At 42.5% G+C, this 20,244-nt stretch overlaps 1 protein-coding gene across 2 annotated transcripts; it reads right to left on the reverse strand.

Annotated features, from left to right (window-relative positions):
- Nucleotides 1-14,980: 14,980 nt before the first annotated feature.
- LOC125942610 (uncharacterized) lies at nt 14,981-17,370 on the reverse strand. Of its 2 annotated transcripts, XM_049660795.1 has the most exons (5): nt 17,078-17,370; nt 16,780-16,979; nt 16,273-16,432; nt 15,639-15,741; nt 14,981-15,233 (listed from the first exon to the last, which is right to left on the reverse strand). In XM_049660795.1, the coding sequence occupies exons 2-5, from the start codon at nt 16,954-16,956 to the stop codon at nt 15,191-15,193; spliced, it is 483 nt and encodes a 160-aa protein (XP_049516752.1). In that variant the 5' UTR covers nt 16,957-16,979; nt 17,078-17,370; the 3' UTR covers nt 14,981-15,190. The 2 variants fall into 2 exon arrangements, with proteins under 2 accessions (XP_049516752.1, XP_049516751.1); XM_049660794.1 differs by lacking the exon at nt 17,078-17,370 and having other exon boundaries at nt 16,780-17,054.
- Nucleotides 17,371-20,244: the final 2,874 nt, after the last annotated feature.

Genomic DNA, 20,244 nt, shown 5'->3' on the forward strand with positions numbered 1-20,244 from the left:
AAGAACTAAACAAGGCATCATAGAGCAATCTTCTAATTGTCACCGGGAGATCTTGTCGGCACCTATTCATTATGCCCACTGTTTTGCCTAATTTAAGCAATATTGACTGAATGTGCTGGTTGCAGGACATATGTTGATTAAATATTATGCCATGTGTTTTACACATTTTTCAATCGAAACATTGAACGGGCCAAGCAGAAGGGAATCAGGTACTCGAACCAATGTTCCTAACGCACGAAACAACACACACTTTGTTTTCGATTCATTCAGCGTCAAACAATTTTTCTTGCACCATTCGTTTGCTCTAGAACAAAACGCATCTGCCTCGACAGTAACGTGCACTAGATCTTTTCCCGAAAAAACACGGAGCAATTATCTGCGTAGATCACAAATTTGCAAGTTTTATATATTTGTACTATATCATTGATATAAAAGAGGAAAAGTATATACCCCAAAATACTTCCTTGCGGCGCCCCTGATACCATCTTTGTCATGCGCGATTTGTATCTGCCTATTTCTGTATATTGTGATCGACCCATGAGGTACATGAACGAAATATTCCCAGCGCTACTCCTCTAAATCCGTAGCATTCCATTTTATCTATTAAAATGGTGTGATTTACACGGTCAAAAACTTTACTGAAATCCAAGTATAGTCCGAGTGTCATTAATTTATCTTCCATTTTTTCTAAAATAATTTCTTTTTGCAGCAAAAGAGCACTCTGTGTGGAACGACGTTTTCTAAATACAAATTGATGACTTGTTATAACGTTGTGTTTGCTACAGAAACTCTCAATTCGTGCATTAATCACCTTTTCAAGCCCTTTCGAGAAAACAGGTAAAATGGAGACTGGCCGATAGCTAGAAAAAGTGTTTTTATCCCCACCTTTATGAATTACGGTTACCTTAGCTACCTGCATGTTATTTGGAAAAATGCAAGTAGAAATTGCGATATTAAAGATATGCGAAATGACAGGGTTGATCTCATTTAACACCTACTTATTGGGTTTAATTTGTAAGTCATCGGCATCTCGACTATGGCTACTGTTAAGGCCTTCGAAAACCCTTATAACTTCTGCGATCGAAGTAGGCTGAAGGAAGAAAGAATGTGGAGTTATAGGGATACACGCAACACGTACAGAAGTGTTCTCTGTGTTACCTTTCTGTGCAAAAAAGTCATTAAAGCGGTTCGCAAGTTCCTCTCCCTTAAATGTGGTATTATCAGCGACAAGGTGGTCAATACAGTTTGACATAGGCTTTCAGTTTGAGACTGTATTTAATTTCTTCCAAAGAACATCACTGTTATGCGGGCAATCATTATCAAAAATACGTCTGTAGTATTCTTCCTTCGACTTCCTAATTGCCTTGCTAAGCTGATTTCTAAATGACTTAAATTCTATAAACTTACTGTGGTCACAAGACTGAAGAAACGCCTGCAACTTCCATGTCTTTTATTTGAATCATTTTCAGCAGGTGTCGAGTAACCCATGGTTTCCATGATTTTTTACTCTTACGAAAAGCTTTCATTGGAAAAGAGCCATAATAGCACAGTTTGAGAAGATCTAGGAATTTATCATAGGACGCATTTGCATCTGTATTCATGAGTACTTCGCTGCAGTCAATATGCCTGACGTTGTCTAGGAAATTTTCTAACGTGAATGGTTAAATATCGCAATACTCTATTTCTGCAGCTTCTCGTTTCTCGAATGGATGCAGTCTCTCCATCATTAATACAATGGGCAAATGATCGCTCAAATTGGAGCTTAGGACTTTGGTATGTCTAGTATAGATGTGCACGAAGTCGTAATTCGTGTTGGAGATGCTATTTCATTTAGAAAACCATTGCATTGTAAAATCTGTAGTAAATCTATAGCAGGTCCAGAGTCACTTAAGATATCAATATTGAAATCACCACCTATTGTTAGTGCGTATTTATTTTCATTTGCATGTGAAAACAAATTGCTAAGAAAAATAAGAAATGCTGGAATATTGTCATTTGGTGGTCTATACACAACGCCAAACAAGTTTTACTGTTTCTAATGCACAAAATTTCATAGTTTAAAGTAGTCGTAGTAAAATTGTTCCATAATTGGAAACCTGGGAGATTTATCTGCAATGACACACCACCGCCTCGTCTGTCCCGCCGATTCAAATAGAAATGGCTATAACCCGGGAGCACAAAATGCTCAGAATCCTCGTTGTACCCGGTCTCGGTAAACATCAGCACATCAAAATGAGTACCACAGGAATCCAAGAGAAGCAGCAGGCCGTCCTGTTTTAGCAAGACAGACCTTGCATTTAAGTGGAAAAGTTTCAACCATTTTCTTGCCTTCTTGATTCTTATGATATGCGCAAGTTCTTCTGGGGAAATGCTGTTTTCAGTAATGGCCCACTAATGTGCTGACGCCTGCATACCTAAGCGTAAAAGCCTCACTCAAGTGTCTGTGCTAATAATCTTATCAATGTCGCTCTCACGCTGAATCGACAGTACGGGAGACGTGTCGGTGCGGCGCGCGATAATGAACCCATTTTTTGTGCACACGTACTTCCATGCGTAAGCTCGCTTTCGCGCGATGCTCGCTCCGAGCAGCTTTTACATAAATGGACAAAGATGCTCATTTATGAAGATCTGCAAGTCGGGAAGATTAAGTGAAGCCCAGAGTTCCATTGGTTATTCTTTTGTTTCGTGCTTTTTCTAGCACCTGGTCACGCTTATCGCATCTTTGAAACTGCATGATTAGGTTTATTTCTTTGTCGTATTTTGTGGGTACTCTGTGGCACACGTCAATGTCAGTATGAGAGATGGGCACACCTATAGCATCGCCTATCGTTTTCAGGATCTCAGGAAGGCTTTCATGTGGTTCCTGCAGAAGCTCTTTGATTTCCAGGTTTTTGTTTCGCAAGTATTGTTCTGCTTTTACAACACTATTTTCACATTCAAGCAGGCCCTGCTCAAGCAAGTTGAGTCCTTGCCGAAGCGTTTCATATTCTTTCTTCAAGGAGCTGTTTTCAGTAACTGTAGCTGCTCCGTGACGGTTGGAGTCTTCGAAGCTTTTGCGGATACATTCCATGCTTTGTTTCATTTCTGCCCACTTAGCACGTACAATGCGTTCCTCCGTACGCATGCTCCTATAGATTGCTTCCTTAAATGACTTCAATTCGGATTTAGGCTCGTCCGTGAGATCCTGAAAAAACTTCACGAACTCTTTGGTCGTAGTGAATCAGAGGGGCAAATCCAGAAGCAAAACAACGATCATGCAGTCTTATTTTTGGCAGCTGTGACAGCAGAATAGCGCGAAAGAGAATAACACAACCGAAGATGAAGACAACAAAGTTCTAACCTGCAATGTGCGGAAGATGTGGTTAGGTACAGGAGGTATCGCCGTGACCACTGCCAATGCCGCTTCCAGGAAATGCATTGAATTTATATATGCAGGAGCGAACACGTGGTTGAGGCAACACGTGATCTGTCTTGATGACTAGGTGCGTAGTTCAGTCAAAGTGCACAGCGTTGTGCGGTCTCTGCGTGGTGGCGACTGTCCCGGTCGATGAAGGGCGAAGCTCAAGACAGATTTTCGGAAGCCACGTGCGTGGTCATCCCGCGATGATCCAGGCTATGTTTGTCGGTGCTCCGCAATATGCGGAAGATGTGGTTAGGTAGAGCAGGTATTGCCGTCACCACTTCCAATCCTGCTGTAGCGCGTACTACGGAAAATGATGTACTTACTACTTTTATGTCCATCCAGAACAGCAGATGTTACTTACTAAAAATAAATTATATTGCAGTTGCTTGAACAGCAATTATTCACTCTGGGTATCTTTGTTGATTATTCGAAGGCGTTCGATTGTATAAACCATGCGACGCTTATAACAAACCAGAACATTATGGTTTTCGTGGCCGTCTTTCTTGAACTAACACAATCACATCTTCAACACCGTACGCAGCAAGTGATCCTAGATGGATACATGTCAAATTTAAAGCCAGTTCACGCGAGAGTGCCACAAGGAAGTATTCTGGGGCCGCTGCTTTTTTGTGTTTATATATAAGGAACCGCTTTATTCCAACGCAGCTCGTGCTTCCACACGAAGATGAAGCTTTATAGCTGATGTAGCTTGTATCATTGTAACTAATGACTTGGTTACAATTGATAAGAATGTAAAACGTATTATGTACGCAGACGACACGACTATACTGGTTACTGCACCGAGCTCCACTGACGCTATCGGTATCGAAAATCAGGCACAAATAAAAGTGTCCTCTTGGTATACCGCAAGTTCACGTGGTATAAATACTAAGAAAACGACAGCTGTTCTGTTCAGACCGAAAAATCGTAATGTCGCTACAGACTCAACATTACAACTTAATAGTTCTATTATTCCGATTGTGCTTACTGCTTATTGTCTTGAGGTTTGTATTCGAGCAACACGTGTCGTGAAACACGCATGGGGATTTGGTCGCTGTGAAAATACCACGTGTGAGTTGAATTTCGTGCAGGTTAAGAGTTTTTCCTCGTAAAAGCATCAAGGGCTTCCCCTATACAAGTCCTTACTTCTCAGTCAGATTAAGTATTGCCATCTTGTTCGGGATACTACGACTCTTACCAATATCACCTCACTACATAGATTAAAAAAGCCGTCCGTATGGTGTTCTGAATGTTCGCACCACATCCATTCGCAGCCACTTTCTGAAAAACTGAGTTTATGATATTTGTGAGCAAACGCTAATTCACCGCTATAAAAACAGGCATTAAGAGAAATAATAACACGTTCAATAATATCTCGAACTTTAAACGCAGAGATAGGAAGCTAAATACGCGCATTTGTGAACTCTGGGAGTTGCCGCGGGCAAGAATTATAGTTATATATGCCAAACGTGGCGCTTCTGGTTAGCCTCTTGCCTAAACAAAACATACATTGTCTAACATTCGTTATTGCGATTTCTTATTGTTTTGTTTCCGAAAAAGCAGAAAAATTGCGTTTTTTTTGTTACAGTGTATTTGCCGAAATGTGCACTACAGTAGGTATCGCGTGGCACATTTGTTGATTTTATATATGGATAATGTACATTCTCAATTAGCGTTATTACTTTTTTCTTTCTGTTTCAATTGTACCATAACATACGTGTAAGTTATATGTACTATATATGCGTTCTATTTCACTTGAATTCGTTCTATATATGTGCAATATCTTAGTCACTCATCTCATTGGTACTCAGATGACTCTAACTGAATATATAGCACCTACAAACTCTGTCACTGCGCGTTAAAAAGGGCTGCAGACCACGTCAAGCCATAAAATGATTCTAGTTCACGGTCCTCAACATTCTGGTGTTGAAATAAAGTGAATTGCATTAACAAAAATATATTCCTGACCTTTCAAACTATTGTTTTTATCGCTATCATCGTACTTGCGAAATTGGAGTGATCTCTCCGTGCAAGTCCTATAAGCTTGTGCATCTGGAAAAATGCGAATACCCGCGGAACTGTGGCACAACGAATTTCGACGATGAAACGTGCGACACCGAAACTGGGAGGCTGCAGCGAGTGCAGAGCCCCGCTCCTCGACAACTCCTTTCGGGGCAAATGGTCTATTACATCGTTTCTATTTTTTGCATCGGATGATGATCAACATTCACTTTATCAAATGCTACAAAATTACTTATCTACTCTTGAAACTTAGATATAGAACAGACATATGTCCCTGAACGTCAGTAGAAGCGCAGTTCTTTTTTTCCTTTAGATGTTCCCGTTCACATTACACTGATGTATCGCCAAGAGTTCATTCCCAAGGTGCATTCTCTTAAATACCTGGGAATCGCGTATGATGGGACACTAAACTGGAAAAGCTGCATTGAAAAAGTGGTGTCTAAGGCAATTCGTGCCGTGGGATGGTTGCGTAAGGTCAGTAACCGGCCATATGGGTTGCGAAGACACACATTAATTATGATATATAAAATTTATCTCCGTCCCATCATTGAATTTGGGTGCGTATTGTTTTGTGGCTTATAAAATTCAGCCTCTGATACTTTTAGCAAGAGAAGCTCTGCCAGTGTACCTTGGACTCCCAAAGTTTGTTGCAAACACCGTTCCGTAATGGAAGCGCGAATGCCATGTTTAAAAAGTAGATTGAGGGTCCTTACTGTCCAAACGTACCTAAAATTTTAGGATTCCGCTCAAAGAAGATCAGTGTATGTTTTCATTAGTGAATCAAGTACATTTTTTTTAATAATCATTGGTCGCGAGTACACAAACGTCAGATCGTATTCGCACAGGCAGCGATAACACCACTGAATGTGCAAATTCAACAAATTCACCGTACAAGTCAATCCAAGAAAAGCCTGCAGATTGAGTTTGACGATATTTCCCCCCCTAAATGCTAAGCAATTGCCATTCCAATATTTAAATGACAAATTACAAGATTAGGTCTGTCTCCTGGAAACAAGCAATATAATAGCCACTGATGCTTCACTGTCAGACGAGAAGGCTGGCGTAGCCGTTTTCTCTCCTACTCTTACTTGGTCTTTTTCTATTCGCCTTCCGGATTACACAATTTTCATAGCAGAATTATGGCGATTGTTTTAGCGCTACGCAAACTTCCCGCTAATCAATCGTCAGCTGTCGTAGTTAGATTCTTGGTCGGTATGCGCGTCGCTTTCCTCGGCAACGAATACAACTATCGTAAATGTGTTCCACAATTTAGTCCCTCCAACGTTACAAAAAATGTATTTGCTGTGGCTTCCCGGACAGCGCGGTTCATACTCAAAAGAAATGGCAGATTTATTAGCCAGAACGTCTTTAAGTGGACCTTTGATTCATATTTTACCGCATACAGCTTACGTCACTGCATCGAGATACATAAACCTTTGCCTACCAAATGATTTAAGCAAGTTATGCCTGATATCATCTGCAGACTTTCATCACCTAGGAATTTGCTGGAATAAACAGTGATGTCGTTTTCGGTGATTGAAAGTTACATACACCAGATTGCGCTGTCGCATCTCGCAATTGAATTTTTTTTTACTAAAAGCTCGTCTGATGATGTACCCTCTATTCCACGATGGTAAGGAAACTGAATCAATAGACCACTACTTTTTATCATGGCGACGCTATTCAAACCAGAGAAAGATACTAATCGAAGCTCCACTCTGCAAAATTGGATTAGGAATAAATATACCGGTAATATCATTATTTGGGTCTACAACCCAAGGCTATAGTCACAGAGACGTTTGTTGCGCAGTGTTTGATTTTTTAACACCGCAGCTGTTTAAGCCAGGCGTAATGTGTCTGCTGAATCCAAAAATGTGGACCGGTGCTGGCGGCAGTACAGAAACGGTCTAAGCGCAATGGCACATACCAGTGTTGCCAGGTTCGACGAGGTGGCGTCGCCAAAAGCTAGAGAAGTTGTAGCCCAAGTGTAGCTAAACACAAAAAAGTGCAAAAAATTTCGTAGCCAAATATAGCCATTTTTATTTGCAGTTTTATTTGTGTATACATTTTCACTTTCGACTACGGCAATCCTTTTTTGCACAACCCGTCGTAATAAAATGTCTGTGCCGCCGTGATGATCGGCCCTTGACATCAACAACAGTGACATCATGCTTGCACAGAACACTTTTTGGTTGGGCCTGGAAGCTCTTAAGTTCCAGCGAATCGCTGCAGAGGACGAAATCGGTGCTTTTATTTGATGACAGATAGCACTAAGTTATTATTTTTAGTAATTTACAGTAATAATACCTACAAACTTTGCTTTTTAGGTGTCATGAACGCAAAAAAATGTTTATTGTCATCGATCTCTCACGTCATCTCTGCCTACGGTGTAGAAGTTCAGCTGTCCGGCGATCGGCGACGTGCTCACGGCTTCTTTCTTTTTATGAGCTAAAACAAGTCTTTCACGCTATGATATCTCGTGTTATTTTTCTCATTGTCCTATATTGTCCTATCTTGTTTTCTCTTTTTTTTTCAATTAGCTTGGCCCGGGTTAGCTGGTACATGCTATACTGTCCATTTACATCAACCTGACCGCCATCTTAAGTCTCTAGCAAGGCAAGAACATGCATTAAAATAAAATGTCAGACAAGAGATGCCACTCGCAGCCTGAATCGGTGTAAGCGAGACTTTAAAAGATTGCTGCGTGAAACGTCACACTAGTGTAAGAAGCGCGCAGTTGTTTTCGGCGACGAGCACGTCCAGAACATAACTTGCCCGAAATGGTAAAAGCGGCGACGGCGCAGAAAGAGCAAAGATAAGCAACAAATTGATAACAGTGGTTATGCTGTGAAAGCCGGTTATTGTGAAAAAGAAAACCACGTTGATGTGCTAAGGAATTTTTAGAATAGGGGCCCCCAAAGTTTGGGGCCCCGAAGAACTTGGCGGGTGTTAGCGTTGGGACATAAATATTAAAATAAAATATAAGATTTTATGACAAGAGTAATTTAGATTTTTGCGTTTAATTACAATTTAGAACTTGTTCTATTAGCAGCAAGCAACTTGTTGCGTTTAGTTTTGAGTAAGCAACTTGACGTGCCTTCACCCAGCCAAGTCAATCCGTGTTAGGCCTACGAGCCATGAATTCGGAATCAGCGGCGTCTAATGAACCAATCTTCCTTAAACAAGTTAGTTGAGAGAAAGCGATAAATGCAATCACTTCTCCTAGCTGACGAACTTCACGCGTTGCCCTGAATCGAGCCCACTTTGGTGCCTTGTTAGAGCCGTCGCTTCGATCGGCGCCGCCATGTTTGTGGACAAAAGCTTTTGGGGCAGCTTTTGGGGCTCCCGCTAAATCGATGAAATAGCGTGAGCGACGCAAAATCCAAACACAGTTTGGGTCTTGTGCACGCGCAGTGGCTTCGACGCTATTTCTTTGGGGCACAAAAACGTTTGAGGCCCCTATTCTAAAACTCTCTAATAATTGCTGGGGTCTTACGTGCCAAAACCACGATATGATTGGGAGGCATGACGCACTGGGGGACTCCGGATTATTTTGGCCAACTAGGGCTGTTTAACGTACACCTAGATCTAAGTACACGGGTGTTCCTGCATTTCGCCTTGATCGAAATGCGGCCCCCGTGGCGGGAATCAAACCCGCGTCCTCGAGCCAGCAGCGCGCCACCTCACATCCTAAGCTAACACGGTGGGTGAAGTTCATGTGACGTTCTGCACTGATGTCATGGTGGCAAACATGTTTCGATATTAGGAGAATGTGTATCTGCATCAGTAAGGTTAAGGGCAAAACATCTAGAAGTTAAAGCACTAGAACCCACCTTTGGCTAGGGGTCTTACTCCCATACTTTTTATACATTCTCGCATACTTGACCCACTTCCCCATGTTTGGATTCTCCTCTATGAGGAGGATCCGATCTTACGTCCAGCCTATCGAAATCAATCTCGAATGTAAGCACGAACAAAAATTCATCTAGCAGGAGAAGGAAAATGGCAGTAAAGCTTCGCGCGAGATGCGTGGAGTAGGTCGAAAGCTGTGCCGGGCGCGATACTTCACCCAGAATTAAGACATGGCCATGAACACACTGGGGCGTGTCATACACACCTGCTTCCCTTCTTTCAAGTCGGCGCCACAATCGCCCGTCGCCCCCGACCCTATGTTATTGCTCTCCCTTCCTGAGCATAGCCATGTTAGTACAGTGTTAGCACACGCATAGCCACGCGGCCGGCTAAAACATAGCTTTCGAGATTTGCTTCTACCCGATCAGAGCCACCTCTGGAACATGGATTAGGGCGCCACTTATAGCCCAAACAAAGCCAAGTCGCAGATTTTCAGCAGCCCAAATATAGCAACATAGGCAACTCGTCCAAGTCGACGGCAAAAAGTTTTTCCAGTAGCCCAATTTGGCTATATATAGCCAAAACCGGCAACACTGGCCCATACCCCTGTGAACAAGCGAAGCTGAGCCTGGCTAATTATAGCTAAGCATGGTTGGGACTACTTAAGCTTGGTCAGTCATCGATAGGCAATGGATTGCTGATCAATAGGTAATCGATAATCCATCAATAATCAATAATTCCGGAAAATGCTGGGGCTGACTTGGTAGTGCTCAGCCTAGCCCAAATACGTGGCCAATACCTTGCTATAGCCAATCGATAGCCAATCAATGGCTAATCCACAATCGATCAATAATAAATAAATTCCAGAAAATGCTGGGAATGACCCGGTAGTGCTTAGCCTAGCACAAAGGCCTAACCAATATCTTACGATAGCCAATCGATAGCCAATCAATAGCCAATCAATAGCTAATTGATTATCGATCAATGTTAAAATTCGTAAAATCCCGGGGATGACTTGGTACTGATTAGCCTAGGCCAAATACGTGGCCAATACCTTGCGATAGCAAATCGATAGCTAATCAATAGCTAATCAATAATCTATCAATAATGAATTAATTCCGGATAATGCTGGAGATGACTTGGTAGTGCTTAACCTAGCCCAAAAACCAGGACTAGCTAGGTGCCTATCAGCTCTGCTGTCTCTTTAGCATTGCGGCTCTTGTGCACGGTACGCAACTTTTCTTAACTCAAACAAGACGACTACCCTGGTAATTATTGAAGCTTTATTCTACCTATCAGACCAATATTCATTTCACTGAAATTGGTTTCTCCAAATTCTATATTAACGTTGCAGTTACACACTTCTTCATTGTAACCTCACTTAAAGTTCACCCTTCAGTTAGTCTGGCTTGCCGATGGCATACTGGTCTTCATCATCATCATCAGGCTATATTTTACTTCCACTGCAGGACGAAGGCCTCTCCCTGCAATCTCCAATTACCCCTGTCTTGTGCTAGCGTATTCCAACTTGCGCCTCCAAATTTCCTAACTTCATCGCCCCATCTGATTTTCTGCCGACCTCGACTGCGCTTCCCTTCTCTTGGTATCCATTCTGTAACCCTGATGGTCCACCGATTATCCATCCTACGCATTACATGGCCTGCCCAGCTCCATTTCTTCCGTCTAATGTCAATTATAGTCGGGTACAACGTTAGAAGACCGGAGGAGGCCCCGCCCAGTTGACCGAAGCGCAGCAGCCAATTCCTCCGCGACTAAAGAAATAGTCCCGCTCAAAAAATTGTGACTTCTTCTAAAACGCGTATTTGTCGGTATAAATAAGATTTGTGTATCTTGACGAGTGGTTTGGTAAAACTATCATGATGGAAATGCTACCGCACATGCTGGATCGCGAGAGCAAAATAACTCCGTGCCTTCTACAACGGTGTGCGTCGTCTGCTACGGAGCAAGGTCGACGGCACCGGGCGTAGCAGTCGCTGGCTTAATAGCATAAGATTCATATATACTTTTTGTGTGTTTGCACAACCTTATTTTTTTAATGTGTTGGGCTTATTTTTAATTATTATTTTTTTCTTTTTTTTTCGTGGTTGCGAACCTGCGATCTGGTGAGTTCGCGCACGATCGCGCGCGGCATTCCGCGCCAGTTTTCCGCCATGGAGCCCAGCGAGGTGACATTGAAACGCGATCCTTTGTTGCCGAACGAGCCTTGTGTCGCCTCGATGACCACACTACCAAGGAGCCTCGGCAAGAAGAAGAGCGGCCAAATCCTGAACAGCGATTAACATGATCTTCCACTGCTACACGTTTTGGCGTAACAGGCAGCCTGAACGCAGCGTGGAGGACACGAGCAAGTTTGTCGCCGGCATGCTCGGTGTCAGCGAAAGGACTGTGTTGAGAGGGAGGGAGGAAGTTAAAGCTTCGCATTTTTCGGGTGGCAAACTGACGACGCCCTCGTGAAAGCGCCCACGCAATGCGGAGAAGACGCAGCGCGAAGTTTGACAGCTTCACGTTGTGCGCGCTGAGGTCATGTGTGCACGATGTCTTTCGCCGCAACGAGATACCGACGGTCGAGAAGATAACTACCGAGTTTCCCATCACTAAGGCGGTGTACTGTGCGTCGCCTGCTTGCCGAGATCGGCTTCAAGCACGAAAAGAGAAGCCGCAACTCGCTGCTTATCGACCGGGATTACATCACCGATTGCCAGAATCACTACCTCCGTGACGTGGAGCGCTACCGGGCGGAAGGCCGAAAGATCTTCTACCCGGACGAGACATGGGTGACTGCGGGACACACTCGGTCGATCGTGTGGACAGACACCGTGGTGCAGAAGCGCGGACGCCTGTTCGCTCGAGCAAATGGCCTGACGACGGGTCTAAAACAACCTTCTGGGAAAGGTCAGCGCCTGATCGTGACGCACATCGGCAGCGAGGATGGTTTCGTCGACGGCTGCTTGGATGTATTCAGAGGCCAAAAGACAGGCGACTACCACGAAGAAATGGACGGCAATCGCTTTGAGGACTGGTTCAATGGCGTTCTGCAGAAGTTTCCAGCTGGTAGCTTCATTGTTTTAGACAATGCACCTTACCATAGCCGGCGAGAAGAGAAATTGCCGACGACGGCCTGGAAGAAGGAAAAGATACAGGAGTGGCTCACAAGCATGAACATCACCTACGGTGAAAGGATGATAAAGAAGCACCTGCTTGAGCTGATGGCATCTGTAAAGTCACGTTTTCTGAGCTACATCGTAGACAGCACAGCTATAAGGGCTGGTTGCATTGTACTCAGGCTCCCGCCGTACCACTGCGAATTTAATCCCATTGAGCTTGTGTGGACCAAGGTCAAAAATGGCATCGCTGCGGACAACATAGACTTCAAGCTGTCCACGGTTGACGTCATCTTGAGGGAGAAAATCAAGCAGGTAACGGCGGAAGACTGGAGGAAGAGCATTCAGCACGTGATGGACTTGGAGGCAAAGTTCAGACTTGACACGTCTGGGAGTGTCACATTCAACCCATCATCATCCAGCTGGGTGAAGACGACACTGAAGAAAGCGACTCCGACTGCGAGCTGTCTGGCATTGAGCCACTCGACGAAGCATAAAGGCTTCTTATTAACAAAAGAACAGGCCTTATTAGGGCTACCAAAATTTTGCCAGTGGGTTCGCAACAGCCAACCATCCATTCCAAGACTTCTCAAATAAATAAGCAGTTCCATTTATGACATATTCCTTATAATAGAAGCTCAATTCTGATAAGCAACGTCCTGCGCACATTGTGCTCGATTTAAGAAGTCGCATAGAAACACATTTAAATGCTGGCATATCTGAATTGAAACACTCTTGTTAACCCTGATTATCGTTGGCGGGCTCAAAATGCTCATTCGGACAGCCACCGTCGAGTTTGACGCGCCCCATAGTGAAATAGCAGCAGTCAGAGCAGGCTGATGGTTCGGTTAGCAGTCTGCACTGGAAATCACAGTCATGTCATAGCGAGTGGTGGTGAAATAGCAGCAGACAACACGAAACTGACAGCCACTGTCAGCAGCTTGAATACCAAAGCACATTCATGTGGTTTCATTGTTTACTTTGTTATCTGGCTCACACAAGTAATGCGAATAAGAGAACAAAGATAAGACATCATTAGCTTAGTGAGGCCTAAAATGCTCATTCAGGCAGCCACCGTCGAGTTTGACGCGCCCCATAGTGAAATAGCCGTAGGCGGAGCGCGCTTTATGGCTTCGTTAGCAGTCTGCACTGAAAATTGAAGTGTTGTCATAGCCAATTTTCAATTTATTAATCTGACTCGAGCAAGTAATGCGAATGCAAGCACAATTATTAACGTGATTAACTTTGCTAGCATTTTTTTGTCATATTTAGTTACCGGAAAAAGGCTCAGTAAAGTTGAACGTGTTTTAGTGTGTCACTTTGTTCATTTCAAGCCGTAGGCAAAGTGACGGACAGATTCAGACAGTGATATTGGGGAAGTAATAAATGGTGAAAGTTGCAGAAGCTCTCACAGCACTGCTTTGCTGGACTCCATTCACTAGAAAACTGCCTTTGTAATGATGAAAGCGTCAAGACAGGAAATGATACCCCACTGCACAATGTTATATATGTGTACCACAACATGTGACGGGCAGCAAAACCATCTGTTTATTAAGACTGAATGCAACAACATAGCAAGGTGCTCTTTCACAATATGGCACCTTTTCATGTGCACTTCTGGCAAGCTACCATATGCACTGATGCATAAACACATTAACAGGGGTAAGAGACGAAGTAAATGTGCAAGCCACGTGATGCTTTTAACATTTTGTATCCGTCAATGTTTCTGTTGTCACAGCTGATAGAACTTTCTTTGGTGCAAGTTGGTTAGTCACATTCCCAGGTAGCACAAACCCATCTAGAAGACGTCTACATTTGGGCTTATTCAAGCCAAGAGGTTGTCTACAATCCGGCTTGTACAAGCTGAGCAATAGCCTTAGAACTCCACAAGCACTCCTGAAGCCAAGCTAATGCTCCCTCCGTATTCGTCTTGGGGAAGTCTTGGCAAGCTGTTCGTTAGACTACGTGTAGAACTTACGTATGAAGGCTTATTTTGCTTTCCCAAGGAAATATCTGCAAAAATTTGCTAATAATTTGCTTGTTGTCTACTAACTCAGATTGCTGGTATATGTATGCTTTTCATGGAACCGGCGACATGTCTCAGGTTTTGTAGGAAATATGCAGCTGCCTTTTCAAAATATTGCATTGTTGCTCGTTCATAGGCAGCCTTTTATTTAAAAAAATGTCCAAGACACAGAAAAATCAGCAACATAAAGAATTTATTTTTTCCAACTATGTAAAGTGACTAGAATATATGGTGGCAGTCCCAGTGTCTTCTGAAGCCTGCTGACCTGTATCAGTAAAAAAGAAAAAGGCAGGTTCATCTAGAGCACTCAAAACCAGTAAAGAGAGACTAAATACTTTAAGTACAAATGCAACTGGCATTTGACATACTGCAGAAAAATTTGCAATGACGTTAGATAAACAGAAAAAGGCCTTGCCCCATTGACAGCTTTCAAGGGTATAGAACAGTACAGGTTCTCTAATGCACACACCACTTTAACCACCACAAGGGTGATGTGCGTGTTAACCATAGCAGTTGTGAAACTGAAATTTTTTTATGACCTCAGTTAACACTAAGGATGCACAGCAGCTTGTTTTCTGCCAGGTTTCAAGCGGCTGTCACAAGAATGCATGCACAATGGCATAAGAACAAATATACAACAAAAACAAGCACCATCACTTAGGGGTGAAAAAATATATATGAGAAGTGAAGCAAGACCATCAATAACTTGGCGGCATAAGAATGGTGGTAGAATATTTGTATAACTCACTCTATAATTTGAAACTTCTATGCATGTTCCACCAAAGAATGCGCTATGTTCTTTTGGTGCCTGGAAATGAAGAATAATTATTATAGCTTACCACTACGTTGCACCCCGTAAACAAGCAGTCCTGAACGTCAATTGTAACTGCAATAATTGCATTCTAGACTCTACTTTAGGTTCCCAAAATTTAATGGTCTAAATTATAACCTATCAGAAAGTATACTTCCCTATGACCACAGTAATGCATGGTGTGGAAACAGCATGCATATATGGTTCTTGGAAATTACATCGCAGCTGACAGTTGGCATAAACACATTTTAGAAAGACAAAGTATTAATCTTACATTGTGCACTGCAATGACTCCTATATAGAACCAACAGCCAAGTTTAACGTGATGTAAATGGCTACATTACCTAGGTAATAACATAAGAATATTTCTGTATAACAACGAGCTTAATGTAACATGCTGACCTCTTAGCTGCTCGCAGACTGCAATTTTTCAGCCAGGCAGCTGCTGCTTGACGAATGGCATGGGTTGTTGCACTTGCACACATAGGATCACTTCGAATCGCCTCTGAAATACCAAACCACTTAGACAATGCAAATAGCACACAATATCAGCTTTCCAACTGACATTCAACCCATTACCTGCTACTGACACTTCTGAAATTACATATCGTTACTAAGGTATCGGTTTATTGACAAGATAAAAATACATGCATGTAGCAACTGAAGGGATAACTACTCCAATCCAATCAACCACCAAGACCATGCACCCACTCCACTTCTTTCGTTGGTACCACTGCACATTGCTGCGGAATTTTCTTTGGGGCCCACAAAGCTCACCTAGTAAGCTAAAGGTGGTTTCTACTAGATATACACTAAATAAAATTTTGTGACAAATCTGTTCTGCAGTAGACTGCAAGGTGGACGAAGGTTCATGAAAGAGAGAATTGTCAGTCACCCGGCTATAGTTATAGTCGCATGGACATTTTTTTTTCTATGAATAAAATTTGTCCACAATTTTCAAAAAATTCCAAACACCGCATATTTTGAGAGTAAGTCACTACACTGATGCAGACAAACAGCAGCTCTGTAACCTTACCTTCAATGACACTGTACACATGCAAGTCTCTTAGGCTCTTTTTTTGCCGCTGGCCTAGTGTGCTGAACTTCGCTCCCAAGTCGTCTGTGAAGACAGCGCGCAGAATGCCTGCAGTGAGGCTTCTTAAATCCCGGCCCCCAATGAGTGAGAGTCGTCGTATCTGGATTAAAAAAAAGCACCCATACATTGAACATGGCTATTCAATAAATGTACTAAGGCAGGAATGAAAGCCCCATAAACCGTAAGACTGAACAGCAAATCACACTAAACAAGCATGCTTTCAATATACTGTTATTACAGCAATTTGCACACATTAAATCAGAAAAAATGTAAACTAGCCATATTATAAAAATAACTAGAGACTATTACGTATACATCAAAAAACTTAAAGCCAGAAATAGTAGATATAATAATGCGGACACTTCATCATGCATTGAAAAGCATTAGCTTTACCCAACACAAGTTTTTTATAGAAATTCCCACGTACTGTAATTTTATAAACCTTACAAGATGAGTTCGAAGGGCAGGATCAGAGCTCAGCCTGGACTCCAAGGTAGCCAGATTTTCCATGTCCCCCAAGGGCAGGTTGCAATTGGCCACTCCCATTTCACCATTTTCATTCGGAATACTAAGAGCTGCTAGCAACCTTTCATTTTGATGTTTTACAGTCTTCACGTCTCTCATTATTACGTAAATGTCTGAAAGCACTGAAATAAAACAAGATAGGAGTCATGAACATTTTGACAGCTAGGACAGATGCTAACATGCTGCACGATGCATCTTCAGCATGTATGAGTGTGCAAACCTTTTTTTTCAAAGCTGGTACTGCTCCTAGCAGTGACTGTTCGATCCTGCACCACTTGATTTAGTGCAAGGTCCCATCCCAGCTCCTCGGAAATGGAGTTGTCATTCCTTGTTTCAGGTGCGAAATGACTTGGGATTATGTTACTGCTATTGGCAATTGCTGAAATGCTGGCCTCGCTGCACCGGGTAGCATTATATTGGGAAGTGCTTGCACTGGGCAGACTGTCATGTTTTTCCTTTGCATTTTCTCCAGGATGAAAAAGAACTGCATGATTTACTTGGGTAGGCTTCCTTGCACTTGAAATAGGAAGGCAGAATGAAATATGCAAGGCAGTCAGGAAAAGTACAACGAACAAAATACCAAGATAATGAAGCCTAGCAGAACTTGTTGCTGGGCGAGTTAGTACATCTTGACAACAGACAGAACATGTGTGCTTTTTCCTATTACCAAGACAATGTTTTTGCATTGCTCATACACATGTGCTACTTTAATTAGTAGTGATATTTACTGCTAAGTTATTTAAAGCATTGGGGGAAGATATCTAATAAACCTGAGTTCACAGACATAGGAATAAATATAAAAAGGGTGCAGCTGACATGCTGCCTACTAACCACTATCCTGTGCTAACCTGTTGAATAGCATTATGCTCTATGTCCCAGTGGATAAATCTGCACCTTTTATATATGTCATGCTAGAGCAGACAGCTCGAGATTAATTTTAACCCTCGAGTTATTTAAGCATGAAATAAGTTTAACTACACTGGTGCTTTAAAGTTCTGTTTACAAAGAAATGTGGCCCATTAAAAAATTCTGCACTTTTACATGCCAAAACCATGATATGCTTATGATGTACACTATAGTGCGGGACTCTGGATTGATTGTGACCACCTGTGGTTCTTTACCATGCACCTACATATATGTACACGTGTGTTCATGAATTTCGCCCCCATCGAAATGCAGCCACTATGTCCACGACCTTGTGCTTAGCAGCTAAACACCATAGGCGCTAAGCCACTGCAGCGGGTTTGGCCAACAAGGCAATGATCAGACCGCAACTTGGAAACCAGCAGCACAGCACCCTATTCACAGAACTACCACAGCGGGTTCTGTATTATTTGAAGTAGTCGCACAAAATGTCAAAAGCTTAAAGGAAGCCAGCTTTAAGCAAAATAAGTTGCCAGACTCTTAGCAAGTTGCTATTATAAATCATAGAAGGTATTTTTAATCTTAAAATGCATCACCTTTTCATAAATGCACGTCTGCATGCCCAAGTACGCCATACTAGAAGTTGTATGCCAAGGTAGTACAAAGCAGGCTGTCAGAACGTTGCCTACCTTTGCGATTTGCAAGGTATGTCTTCTAGACCACTCTCATCACTCTCATCACTCCAATATATTCTGCGAAATTTCTTTCGCTTCCCACGGCCTCTTTCTGCAAAAAAGGTACCTTTATGTGTGACATAGGTGAACTGCTAACATATTTACTATCAACTCCGCTAAAAAGAATGAGGCAGCTCAAAAATTTTCCTAAACTTGAAGACAATTTTACCGTACAAACTTTTTTATATGCAGCATAACAACAATCCGGTGTTACACATAACAAATGTGACTTGATAAATTGGACAAGTCATGCAAGCATAAGTACTTAGCATTTCAGGTTTTTTATTAGCCTTGAAATGGTTGTAAATACTAACCAGGCTCGTAGCAAGGAATTGTTTTTTTCCTGGGGGTGGGCACTTGCTGAAGGCCTTGACTATTTGAGGAAAGCACCTATTTTTCAGCAATTATTTTTGGCAAAGGTCACAACTTCGCCCCCCCCCCCCAGCTACGGGCCTGGTACTAACAACCTATTTCAAATGTGTACTTCTGCATTTCTGAGACAAACAACTTGCCTACATTTGCCCATGTGAAAGCACCAACACAGGACACATTAAGTTACCTTGCAGTAATTTTTAACAACTGTAATCTTATAAACTTCATTAGGAGCTTGTGGTAAACAAATTGCTTGCTTGTCATTCACCTCAGCAGGTAGCAGTTTTCAATTTAAGAGGATTATGAAAACGCATGGTGCTGCAGTGTTACCTTCATCGCCAGACGAACGAACGTTGTCAGTGTCCTCAGCCTGTGGCAGCCAACTACGTGCCTTTTCGTATGAGGCTGCAAAATAGTTCACAAGAAAGTCGGAATGAGGAGCAGCAGACTTTTGAGTGCATTCCTTGTAGCAAAAACATTAGTCGCTTGAGATGGCAAGCATACTATTGCATTCAGTATAACCTGCAATGCACAAGTGGGTGGCAATTGCACTCTTTTAAGTTGTACAGTGGTGTCACTAGCACCGTGTTCCCAGCGTAAAGGGTGAGTGTGCAGCTGTTCTTGTTTCGTACATAACCCTTTCTTTGTCATGAGAAAAAGATAAGGAATAAACCAAGCACAAGCTTTCGAGTTGAGGGCAGCTATCCTTTCGAGAAGCACGAGCGAGACATTGTTTGCGTCCAAAGTGGCCACCGTCTGTCTTTGTCATTTAGCGCACTAAACTGGAAGAGAGGGCAAAAGCAGGCATGAAGGGTGATGATGTTTGAAACAAGAGCAGCTGCACACTCTCCAAAGTTCATAATACAATGCGCAATTAGCGCTATTATCCAACCTGGGAGAGCACTTTTCCTCACAAGTTGTGGGTCATGTTAGAGTACATTTATTTGGATATCCCTGTGTTGTAGACTTCTCAAATGAATTTATACAAGGAACTTCTTTTCTCACTCAACTACTTTTAGTTATACTATGTGATGCCAATAATTCACACGCACTGCCAATAATTCATACATTCATAAAAAGAAGGTAGTACTTACATTCCAGCCTAAGAAGGACTATCTTGTAACGAGTGAAAGATCCATTTGGAGGGTCTGCACGCATTGCAGCTTGCACAATGTTTTTAGGATGTAAATGGCCTGGCCACATACAATGATCACCATCCACCCATCCAGTTGGCACAACAGCGACCGTGTTGTCCACTTCAAAGCGGACTACTGCAAACATCTGAATTGAAGTAATATGCCCTGATGCTATGTTTCTGTAAATAATTTCCAGGAGCAATACAACAAACATAAGAAAATGAGGCCCGCCAAGTTTGCAACTGTAATATAGTGCAAATTGCATATGCACTGTGTAAAAT

This window comes from Dermacentor silvarum, chromosome 1 (assembly GCF_013339745.2).
Source record: "Dermacentor silvarum isolate Dsil-2018 chromosome 1, BIME_Dsil_1.4, whole genome shotgun sequence".
Lineage (NCBI taxonomy): Eukaryota > Metazoa > Arthropoda > Arachnida > Ixodida > Ixodidae > Dermacentor > Dermacentor silvarum.

Excerpts from the sequence above, each read along its gene's own strand:
- LOC125942610 (XM_049660795.1), bottom strand. The coding sequence starts at position 16,956 with ATGAGAGACGTGAAGACTGTAAAACATCAAAATGAAAGGTTGCTAGCA. Across the intron at positions 16,433-16,779 it reads CTGCCCTTCGAACTCATCTT|ATACGACGACTCTCACTCAT; the intron begins GTAAGGTTTATA and ends TTTTTAATCCAG. Across the intron at positions 15,742-16,272 it reads TGTGTACAGTGTCATTGAAG|AGGCGATTCGAAGTGATCCT; the intron begins GTAAGGTTACAG and ends TTGGTATTTCAG.